Genomic DNA, 11,898 nt, shown 5'->3' with positions numbered 1-11,898 from the left:
TAATTCAATGTAAGAAAAATAATCGGCAATTGTTTTGATAATCAAATGATCATTTCAGTCATATTTTTTAAGCATAAATGTCAAATATTTGCTTCTCAAATGTGAAGAGCTGATGTTTTTCTTTGTCATACATGATAATAAATAAATATGTATTTGGGTTTTGGAGGCATTTGAGGACATGAACCTTGAGCTATTTTACAGGCAAAATGATAAATCAAGAAAATACTCTGCAGATTAATCAATAATGAAAAACATCTTTCATTAGTTGCAGCCCTTAGATATATTATTCAAACTGCAGTATCCGATATTACAACAGATAATAATATTAAAGCTGAAACTATTAGTCAATTCATTATTTTAATTGACATAACATGCATCAGCAGCAATGTTTAAGTCATCTTTTTAAGCATAAATAACAAAATATTTGCACCTCAAATGTGAGGATTAAAGGATTTTCTTTGTCATATATGATAATAAACTGAATGTATTTGGGTTTTGGACTGTTGGTAGAACAAAACAAGTCATTTGAAGACATAAATCTTGAGCTGTGGGAAATTATTACAGGCATTTATCCATATTTTTATATTTATATACTATGCAATTAATCAAGAAAATAATTGTCAGATTAATCGATAATGATTATGATAAACATATTCTCTTGTTTCAACCTCTAAAATATGATAGTGTGCTGCTTTTCTTTGTTTTCCATCATTGTAAATTGAATACATCTATTTAAAATACATAGCGTTGGGATTTGGGGCATTTTTATGGGCATTGTTTTTTACTGTTTTCTGACATTTTAAAGACTAAAATAACAGTCAGATTAATCAATTATAACAATAATCATCAACTGCAGCCCTAAATATTATATCATAAAAACCATAATAATGTTTGCTTATCTATTAATGAATATATGCCCTAAATATTTTAATCACCGCCTTTTTGATATGATCTTGAATATTCTTGTGTTAGTGAGTGGGAGGGCTCAGCAGTATTTTCATTTCAGTGATTTGCATAATATTTGCAGCTTCTCTGCAATCCCTGTTTCTGCCACATGAAACACAACAATAGGTCATTTTAGGTATTTCATGACTCGGACGCAGGTGTATATGTTCTAAATTTAGCCTAAATTAACACCGTGGGACACTCATCTTCCATTTTCAGTAGATGCTACTACACTAGTGGGTATAGTCATACATCTATATAATGGCAAATCAGTTGTAGTGTAGTGTATTATGCATGCTTGGAAATAAGACTGCAACTAATGATTATTTTCATCATTAATTAATGTATCAATCATTTTTTCATTTAGCATAAAAAAATTCCAAAATTCCAAAACAGTCTAAAACCCAAAGATATTCAGTTTACAATCATATACAACTGAGACAAGCAGCAAATCCTCACATTTAATAAAGTAGTTCCAGAGAATAGTTTTCATATTTGCTTGATAATTGACTCAAAATTGTGCAGAATGATTTTCTGTAGATCAACTAATGATTAATTGGCTTTTTGTTTTAGGTCTATGGGATAAAATACAAAAGAATAGGGTGAAAGAAATACAGTAAAATAAATAAACCGCCTCTGAAAAAATGCTGTTCTCAACAAATATCGGATTGATTCCTTTAAAATGAGGCTTAAATGTTGCCACTGCTTTTGATAAAAAAAAAAATCTTTCATATCATGAACTGCAATTTTTATTCTTATAATGAATCTGTTTTATTCAAGTTTAACTTATTTAGCATCTATTTAATTTTACTCTTTTAAAATCAAGATGATTAATAAATAAAATAAAATAAATAGGAAAAAAAAGGAAAATAGAAAGGGGAAAAAGGTATATATATATATATATAAAAAGAAAGGGGAAAAAGATAAATATATATATATTTTATTACTATTTTGTAACTTAATTATTTCCTTGTTTTTCTTTATATATTATATATATATATATATATATATATATATATTATATATATATATATATATATATATATATATATTATATAATTGTATTTTCTTGTTTTTCTTTATAAAGAAAAACAAGAAAATAATTAAGTTATAAAATAGTTATAAATCAACAAAAATAAATAAATAGTAATAAAAAACTAAATATGTTCCCAAATGAAGAATGGCTTTGTTGTTGACAGTCTTGCTCTGAATTTATCAGCACATTTGCAACCTTTCACTATGATAGAATAGAATAGAATAGAAAGCTTTACTGTCATCGTATTAAATACAACGAGATTTACAGTTGCCACTTCTGGTCAGTGCTTTAAAACAAATACTTGACAAAACTAAACGAGGCAGATAAAACATATAACAGGTAAAACACACAGATATAAATCAAATAAAAACAGGTAAAGTAGATGTAATAAATACAATGTAAACAGAAGTGTTACACTAGAAGTATAAAATATAAAATAGATGTAATGTAAACAGAGGTAATTGCACTTGTAAAATAGGTAGGGTAGATGTAATAAATAAAATGTAAACAGAAGTGTTACAATAGAGGTATAAAATATTTAAAAAAATACTATCATAAAATATAAATAAATATGTAAAATTATAAAATAGTATAATGCTGTATTAGTGTGATATCATAATAATTATTATTATAATAAATGTGAAGCCTCGCCCCCTGCTGGCTGACAGCGGTACACACTTCTGTTTGTTTTGTTGTTTGTTAATAAAGTTACGTTGAAGGAATTTGGAGCCAAGATGGCGTCATGCAGCATACCGCTGTCAGTGAAGATGTCACCCTCAGCTTTACTGGGCTTTAGGTGTCTTTTAACTCAACAATATTCATCCAAAAAGCTGCTCAAATGTTTGACAGAGGTCTGCAGAAGAGGTGAGACCAGTTTTTGGTGAGTTTGTGTTGATAATGATGGAGTTAGAAGAGTTTATCCAGGTGGAGTAAAGAAGCTACTGGAAACTCCACCTAGCTGCTTTTAATTAACATTTACTCTCTTAAAGTTAACCTAATGTTACTGTAAATATCTGACCTTCTGTACAAACTTACCTTGTTATTCTCACTGCTTTTATCAGCTGTCAAACTAGCTGCCACAAATGTAAACAAATGGAGCCAGCTATCTAATCAGTGTTGTTGTTATAATGTGAATGAAGGTTACTCAGTGGGAGCCCAGCAGCAGCAGCAGCAGCAGCAGCAGCAGCAGCAGCAGCAGCAGCAGCAGCAGCAGCAGCAGGCTGTGGTGGAGGACAGCGGTGTAAGTCCCGCCGGGTTCCGCGGTCCTCTGGATCACTACACCGGGCTGATCAGAGATGGGACACTGCGGGAGGATGAGCACCAGAGAGCGGTGATGCAGACTCTGGATCAGCTCCACAAAACAATCAGAGGATACAGCAACACACCCACATCCTTCTTCTCCAAGGTACAGAGAAGTCACTGATGTTTACATCCTTTTATCATATATATATATATATTTTTAATTTTATTATTTATTTATTTATATATTTTTTATTTATATATATATATATTTATTATATATATATGTATTATATATATATATATATATATATATATATATATATAATTTTAATATATATATAATTTTTTAATATATATATATATATATTTATATTTTTATATATATATATATATATTTATATTTTATATTTATATTTTTATATATATATTTATATTTATATTTATATTTATGTCCTTTAATGAGATAAAAAATAAACAGTTTACTGCTGCCACTTCTATTATACCTTGTTTATATATCTGTCTGTCTATATATCATCCTGTTTATACTTGCACACTATCACACTACACACACATCTGTGTTTTACTGCCTGTAAATAGGCCGTTAAAGCAGGGGTCAGCAACCTGCGGCTCTTTAGCCCCTCTCCAGTGGCTCCCTGTGGATTTTTAAAAATGTAAATGAATAACTGTTTTTTGTTTACATTTTCATTTTTATTTATCATTGTTGTAGGTCTATGGTACGACAGAGTGTTAGGGCCACATTAAGGAAAAATAAATAAGTCTGAGATTTCGAGAATAAAGTCATAATATTATGAGAATAAAGTCATAACTTTACGAGAAAAAAAGTCGTGGTATTACGAGAATAAAGTATATGACTCCTGCACCAGTTTAAGTATTTGACTTTATTAATTAAAGAAAATTAAGTGTTGTATTCTTTTATGCTGTGGAGATTTATTTAATTGGAGATAATTTTGTAACACCAGAACCTCTCTGCTGATATTTTGTCTTTCAGTTTTTCACAAAACCGAAGGCTCCAAAAGGTTACTACATCTACGGTGATGTTGGTAAGAGAGATGGGACACAGAGTTCCAGTTATAAATTAAATTTCTCTGACATTGAGTGTTAGAAAATAAATCCTTAACTCACATGCTCTTTATTGTTTCAGGCACAGGAAAAACTATGGTGATGGACATGTTTTATTCATACGTTGAGACTGAAAAGAAAAAGAGGGTTCATTTCCACGGCTTCATGTTGGACGTGCATAAAAGTGAGTTCTCTTCTTGTTTGTACTAAGGGTGTTAATAATGTTCATAGTTATATTGTTTTTGACTTTCTTTGCTCCAAACAGCCACTAGGGGGCAAATAGTTCTTCAAGCTTTCAAGCTACAAATGTATGTATGAATGAATAAGTTCAAAGTGGAGGAGGTGTCCTGCATCCAGAAAGTGGATTGTGTTCTCTCAGCTGCAAAAGGCTGTTTGGTGCAATGGGAAGAAAAACTACATTAGCAGAAGCTTTTTTTTTTTTTAAATCCCCCCAGGATATACCTTTATCTCCACATTGTCAGTTAAAGGCAGGGTCGGTATCCTTGAGAAACTAGCAAGAGTACACTTTTTTTAAATGTTCAAACCGGAAAACCCAGCCCAGTGTGGCCAACTCTTTAACAATGAAAGTCAGCAACACTGACAGTCTGTCCCTTCAGGCCTCCCCCTAAAGCCACTCCCACACAATTATCATTATGAATGTAAACAATGAACATGGCTATTGTTGGTACTCACAACTGTCAACCTAGCAGCTTGTGGAAAACTCCGGTGATGTTCAATGAGTGCACGGGCAGAGTGCTTGCAGGCAGGTAGACAGGCAGATAGCCCGTCCAATCATTACATTCAGGCTGAATGAAATGATTGAACAGATTTATTATAGTCCTGCGACAGCCACAGATACTGGATTGTTTCCTTTTTTTGTCAGAGCATTTGACTTATTTATTGCGGTTGAGATGTAATGAAAATTTCAACTAATAAAACAAAAAAGTTTCCAAAAACTTTACCAACCCTGCCTTTAACCAGATTTACATAAACATTTGTCTTGTTTTTGTCTTTCTAAGCATTTGGTGATGGCCTTTTGTTCTTATGAGGAGAGAAAAATATCAACCCACACCCTGTTGCATTTCTTCATTCTTGTCACCGTTGAGCAGCTTTTCAAACTCTTCCTTTTAAGCCAAATGTTTTGTAATTCCAGCAGGCATCAACAGCCTGGTGTATTTTACCAACAGCTTTAAGTGTATTTCACATACGATCTAAGTTACCAAGAAGAAAAGCACGCCTCCATAAAGTCCTCTGCACTGTCAGCATTTTATCCTGAGAGGATCTACATTTTTGCTGTTGCATTTTACTGTGCAGTATAATGCTTTAATTTCTATACTGGTGTAGAACAATGCAGCGCTGTGGTTGCTGAACTGAGCTTATATTTCCGGTTTCAGCCACCACATTTCAGTTTTGGTACATCTTAAAGCACTGCTTACGTGTTGTTATATATATATATATACATATGCATGCTGCTGACGAAGCACTTTAAATGGGTCCAATAAAGGTCTTGAGTATTATCCTCTTATAAAGTTGGATGCAACTATAAAAATATATAGCAAACAGCTCTCACTCTATATTGTTATTGTATTGAAAAGATATAAGATATATTTAGCTCAGCTGTTTGTACTGTAGTATTCATTTGTACTTAAACTTAATCCTACAAAGCCAAGACTAATTCTTGCTCTCTTTATTTTGGTCTTTAGGGATCCATCGGCTGAAACAGAGCATGCCAAAGAGGAAAGCAGGGAAAATGGCCAAATCCTACGACCCCATTGCTCCAGTTGCTGAGGAGATCAGTGAGGAGGCTTGTCTTCTCTGCTTTGATGAGTTCCAGGTAATTCTCTTTTCAATGTTTCTGCACACCACAGTAGAGAGACATTTATGGTAGTATTTTTTGTGCATGTATCATTTAACCTAAACAGTGTTGTTCTGATGCTTTACCCAGAGTTTATTTATTTGTAACATTCAGGTGACTGATATTGCTGATGCCATGATCCTCAAGCAGCTCTTTGAGAATCTGTTCCTGCACGGTGTCGTCGTTGTGGCAACTTCTAATCGTCCCCCTGTAGGTGAGTAACAACATATCCTGAACATTTTTTTTCTGTCCGAATGCCTTCAGAAACTTTTCTCGCTGCTTGACTTTGTCACAACTGATCTCAATGTTTCATGCCGTTGATCTACATCCAATAACTCATGGTGTCAAAGCAGGATTTTGGTTTTTAAAGTCAGTATGTCAATACCACTTTTCTGTGGTATCTCAGACTGCTTTCACACCTAAGCTGTTGGGTTCAGTTAAAACAAACTCAGGTCAGTTTGCCAAGTTAGTACGGTTCATTCGGGCTGGTGTGAAAGCTGTCAAACAATCCCTGGTGTGGAACAAACAACCAAACCGAGACCGCTTGAAAAGGTGTGCCTCGGTCCTCATCCAAGGGGACTCTGGTGCGGCTCCTTTGTGGTGTGAAAGCAAATGAACCAACTTCAGGATTTTACAATAGCAGACATGGGATTTTAGCATGAATTTAAAAGCAAAACTACAAACAAATCCATCTGCTGATAGGGAAATCTGATTAAAAAAAATTGTGAAAGCAACTCATGACCCACTCTTTCCTCCTCAGACTTGTATAAAAACGGGCTGCAGAGAGTCAACTTTGTGCCGTTTATTGCTGTGCTGCAGGTAAGAAAGGAGACATATATTAGATTTCTTCTTTTTATTTTAAATGCACCTGTTGTTAATTGTTTGTCTCTCACATGCAGAAATATTGCCAAACTCTCCGACTGGATTCTGGGATAGATTACCGCCGAAGGAACAGACCGTCTGCTGGAAAACTCTACTTCCTGTAAGAAATCCACAAAACATTCAGTCATTGCCAGCTATATTTTGATCTGTTGTTTGCATGTTTTGTGTTTTTAATGTTACATTTCCTGCAGCTCCAGTGAGCCTGATGTAGAAGCGACACTAGACAAGATGTTTGATGAGCTGGCATTCAAGCAAAATGACAGTAAGTGGACATTTGACTTAATTCTGCAGCTGATATGTAGTGTGGTTATCATTCAGTCTTTCATATCCCTCTGTGTACTTACTTACATACTGTTTATCTCCACAGTAACACGACCAAGAGTTATGAATGTTCACAACAGGAAAGTCCGTCTGAACAAAGCATGTGGGACCATTGCAGACTGCATGTTTGAGGAGCTGTGTGACAGAGTAAGTCTCTCTGACCTTTTATGTTTTTGAAATACATATTGTGTGATGGAAACAATGACATAATTGTGGCAAAACTCTGTATGTGGATCAGTCTTGACTTCTTTTGACATCTGTCAGTGGATAAAAAATAAGTTGTTTGTCACTTTTTTTGCTTGGTTTTGAATTCTTTAAACACAAATCATGTTTTTGCATCATATTGTTGTTGGTGAACAATGACACTTAATTGTCTGCATGTTATTGTTGTATTGAATGTCCATTATTAAAAACTAACTTGCATGTGAACATGAGGATATCTAAGCAGCGCTCATAATGCACAAACCATTTTGGTTTTCCCAGGAATTTCAGATTGATGGTGAAAACTGTATAGGGTTTGCATTATAGCTGGATTTCTACATACTGTTGACACAATCCAGCTGTAATGCCATTATAAATTCATTATAAAATCTGATGTCGCCTTAAAAAGTCCTTGTACTGTGAGCTTCAGAGTCAAAAGTCCACACAGTATGACAGTATCACTAGCTGTATACTGAAGCTAAATCATGATAATAATGAAGGAAATATTAAAGCAGCTCATTTTTACTGCTACACTGTTACATAAAACAGAAAAATCCAGTTTTATGGTGTATCACTTTATACAGTTTTACCTGTATTCAGCCTCAGGTGTCTTTTTGAAACACTGGGAACTCAACCAGAACTTAAAACAAAGTTAAACAGGTTTGAGCAGTTCTTGGTTGTGTTGAGTGATTTTAAATGATTGACTCACAATTTGGCTCTGTGGCGGCTGAAGCAATCCAAAGAAGCATTTTCAGACAAAGTGTAGTTTTATTAAAAACCAGGAAATGGAAATTGCACAGCAACTTAAACCAGGGTAACATGCTTTTTTTTTTTTTTTTTTTTAGGGCTGAACGATTTTGAAAAAGTATTTAATAAGAGGGAATGATTATTTTTGCATAATTATTCTCATTTTCACTCAAAAACATATTGAAATGATTATGGTGTGATTTTTGTGGGGATCTTAATAAATACAAGCAATATTATTGTGACATTCAGTGTTTGAATGAAAATGTTTCAGCCTCTAGGAGCCAGCGACTACCTGGAGATATCCAGGCTGTTTGACACCGTCTTTATTCGACACATTCCTCTGCTGACGCTGAACAAGAAAACTCAAGCCAGGCGGCTCATAACGCTCGTGGACGCCCTCTACGACCACAAGGTACACTGCCGTTATTTACATACGCACTTGACCTTCACTGAAACACCAAACTTGACCTATTTGTTTGGGACTTTTATATTCATTTGATCTTGTTTCAGGTGCGGGTGGTGATTCTTGCAGATCATCCACTGGATGATATTTTTGTACACAACGGTGATCACGGTCACGACGAGAGCCACATTCTGATGGACGACCTGGGGCTGAAAAGGGTGAGAGCGCCGACTCTGTTTTCACAGTTGAACCAGTTTTTCATGTTGGGTGTGGACGTTCACTCGTAAAGTAGATGATTAAGCTGGCTGAGGCTGTCGGCTGTCACTGAATGGAGATTAAAACACAGCTGAAAGTTAGTCAGTGAAAAATCATATTAACCAGTACTTCTTAAGTTAAGTCTTAAACTGAGTCTTAACTTATTTTAAATCAAGTAGTAAGCCGTCCTCTAAGTGTATTACTTTTATAATAGAAATCAGTATCAGTCATTTTTAAACTGCGTCTAGATTTGGATTAGCATTAGAGGATACACAGTGATGAACAATCATGGGATACGTGGGCCAGGTTATTTAAAGTGAGCTCCTAAAAAATGAGAAATGTTCCAAAATACCCCGTCTGTCAATGTTAATGAATCCATGGATTAACAGATTTTCCTTTACACCAAATTTCAGCGAAATCTCTGGGATATGCTGCTAGATCTGCAACAATTAATCAATTAATTAGTTATCAACAATTAAATTAATCGTAAACTATTTTGATAGTCGATTAATTTGTTTGAGTATTTTTTAATTTTTAATTTTTAATTTATTTCTCGTTGTGAAATCTGGAAACGTCCCTGGCCGAGGGGTTAACACTCAGACTAGGGCTGCAGCTAACAATTATTTTCATAGTAGATTAATCTGTTGATTATTTTCTTGATTAATCGCTTAGTTGTTTGGTCTATAAAATGTCAGAAAATGGTGAAAAATGGTATTTCCCAAAGCCCAAGATGACGTCCTCAAATGTCTTGTTTTGTCCACAACTCAAAGATATTCAGTTTACTGTCATAGAGGAGTAAAGAAACCAGAAAATATTCACATTTAAGAAGCTGCAATCAGAGAATTTTGCCTTTTTTTTTTTTTCAATTACTCAAACTGATTAGTTGATTATCAAAATAGTTGGCGATTAATTTAATTGTTGACAACTAATCTATTAATCGTTTAATCGTTGCAGCTCTAACGCAGACCATGAACTGCAACGTCCCCCATTCAAGTCCACCAAGGGACATTTGCTGCATCTTTCTCTCCCTTGTTTCCTTTTTTCTTTCTAAAGGCATAAAACGTTTCTTTAGGATCAGAATATAAAATTGACTGAACATCAGATAAAACATATAAAATGTGTGGGTGCATCAAAACCTAAGAAAGGAAAAGATCTGTGTAAATGTAAAGATAAAGGATAAAGACTTGGTGTAATAACTGCAACATGTGAGTTTTCTTTCTGAATTGTCCGTTTAATTAATGCCCTTATTTTGGACTTTGCATCCTGAGTTTGACTAAACTATTTAATGTTTAATTTAATCTGCTGTTGTTTAACAGGATGAAGCCAGCAGTCTGTCCATCTTCAGTGGAGAAGAGGAAATGTTTGCCTTCCAGAGGACGGTGTCTCGCCTCACAGAGATGCAGACAGAGGAGTACTGGTTGGAAGGGGACAGAAGCGCCAAATCACAAGTGTAACATTAAGAAAAGTGGACCATGTTACACAGCATCCATTTACTCCATAAACTTTACTCCTCTCTGCCAAAAACAGCCCGGAATGAACACTACTCCTACTCGTCTTATCCAGCACAAACCCGGCGGGAAATGTCGTACAGAGAATATTTATTAAAATCTTAAGACCATTTATTGTGACATTGCACTTTACGGATCATTTTTAATATAAACTGTAGGGTGTCATATTGCTTTTAGCTCCGTATCATATAGCGGTCCAACTGTATTTACTTTTATAAATGTGTGGGAAAAAGCTGGACGGCTTTTGGAAATGGATTCCCGGAGGACTATTATGAAGATTTAAGGGACATTTTAATCTTCTGTCTTTATGCATCTCAATGAGTTTGTTTATGGTTCTAATGCAAACATAAATACAGTGGCAGCAGATTGATTCAGAGATTTAAAGCTGCGTGTTTATTTCTGATGATTTATGCGGATGGTGCTTGTGAAATGTTTATCTCAGAACATTTCACTGAACAATAACATTTGACTCCATTTATCAGTATTTTCATTTGGTGGATTATAAACAAAACATGTATCACAGGAAGTGTTTTTGTTTATATATTACTTCCAGGGCGCTATATTGTTATGTATCCATCTTCATAAATGAAACAAACAACGGCTCAAGTTGGTTTGCCCTTTTTATATGAATCATTTCTTTATTTAAACACTCAGTAACACACACCGTCGTACAAAAACAAAGGAGCAGTGTGGGAAGTGAAAGTGAGAAAAATCGCCAAAGTTAATCTCCTGTACAAAAACAAAAGTGTTATTAGGACAGACAGTTGGTGGTATTTAATTTAGAGGGATCTGTGTTATTTTGCGCAGAAACTAAATCTTAAGACATTTTTAAAGCTGTTACATGTTGGAGGATTTAACTGCCTTCAACTGTCTGCTGTGTCAGTGAGGTTAACAGCTACAGTACATTGTACTCTGTTTGGTCTAGTCAATTTTATTAATTTTGCCAAAATACTAAATGAAATCATTATTGTAAATTTAACTTTATATTATTTGGGAAAAACAATCAAATTCAAAGATTTTAGTTAATTTTCAGTAAATTCTTATTTATTATTACTTTTGTCAGTTTCAAGTTATTTCAGTGACCATTGTGGGTTTTTCTTTCTTTAACGGAAGGGTTCCAACAATTTTGTCCACGTGTGTATATGTGTATATATGTATATATATACATATATATATATATATATGTGTGTATATATATATGTATATATGTATATATATACTGTATATGTGTGTATATATATGTATATATATACTGTATATGTGTGTATATATATACTGTATATGTGTGTATATATATGTATATATATACTGTATATGTGTGTATATATATACTGTATATGTGTGTGTATATATATGTATATATATACTGTATATGTGTGTGTATATATATACTGTATATGTGTGTATATATATGTATATATAC

The 11,898-nt window shown here is 33.9% G+C and overlaps 1 protein-coding gene across 3 annotated transcripts; it reads left to right on the top strand.

Annotated features, from left to right (window-relative positions):
- Window positions 1–2,695: 2,695 nt before the first annotated feature.
- On the top strand, window positions 2,696–11,097 carry afg1la (AFG1 like ATPase a). Of its 3 annotated transcripts, none has more exons than XM_037747465.1 (14): window positions 2,700–2,845; window positions 3,121–3,136; window positions 3,182–3,386; window positions 4,233–4,284; window positions 4,386–4,487; window positions 6,007–6,137; window positions 6,273–6,372; window positions 6,919–6,977; window positions 7,058–7,140; window positions 7,232–7,302; window positions 7,408–7,508; window positions 8,581–8,721; window positions 8,820–8,930; window positions 10,284–11,097. In XM_037747465.1, exons 1-14 carry the CDS (start codon window positions 2,716–2,718, stop codon window positions 10,419–10,421), a joined length of 1,440 nt encoding a protein of 479 aa, XP_037603393.1. In that variant the 5' UTR covers window positions 2,700–2,715; the 3' UTR covers window positions 10,422–11,097. The 3 variants fall into 3 exon arrangements, with proteins under 3 accessions (XP_037603391.1, XP_037603393.1, XP_037603392.1); XM_037747464.1 differs by having other exon boundaries at window positions 3,170–3,386; XM_037747463.1 differs by having other exon boundaries at window positions 2,696–2,845; window positions 3,121–3,386.
- The last annotated feature ends 801 nt before the right edge of the window (window positions 11,098–11,898 follow it).

This window comes from Sebastes umbrosus, chromosome 16 (genome assembly GCF_015220745.1).
Source record: "Sebastes umbrosus isolate fSebUmb1 chromosome 16, fSebUmb1.pri, whole genome shotgun sequence".
Lineage (NCBI taxonomy): Eukaryota > Metazoa > Chordata > Actinopteri > Perciformes > Sebastidae > Sebastes > Sebastes umbrosus.
This window is presented reverse-complemented; position numbering and strand designations above follow the sequence as displayed.

Excerpts from the sequence above, each read along its gene's own strand:
- afg1la (XM_037747463.1), top strand. The coding sequence starts at position 2,716 with ATGGCGTCATGCAGCATACCGCTGTCAGTGAAGATGTCACCCTCAGCT. Across the intron at positions 4,488-6,006 it reads CATGTTGGACGTGCATAAAA|GGATCCATCGGCTGAAACAG; the intron begins GTGAGTTCTCTT and ends TTTGGTCTTTAG. Across the intron at positions 7,303-7,407 it reads GGCATTCAAGCAAAATGACA|TAACACGACCAAGAGTTATG; the intron begins GTAAGTGGACAT and ends TTATCTCCACAG.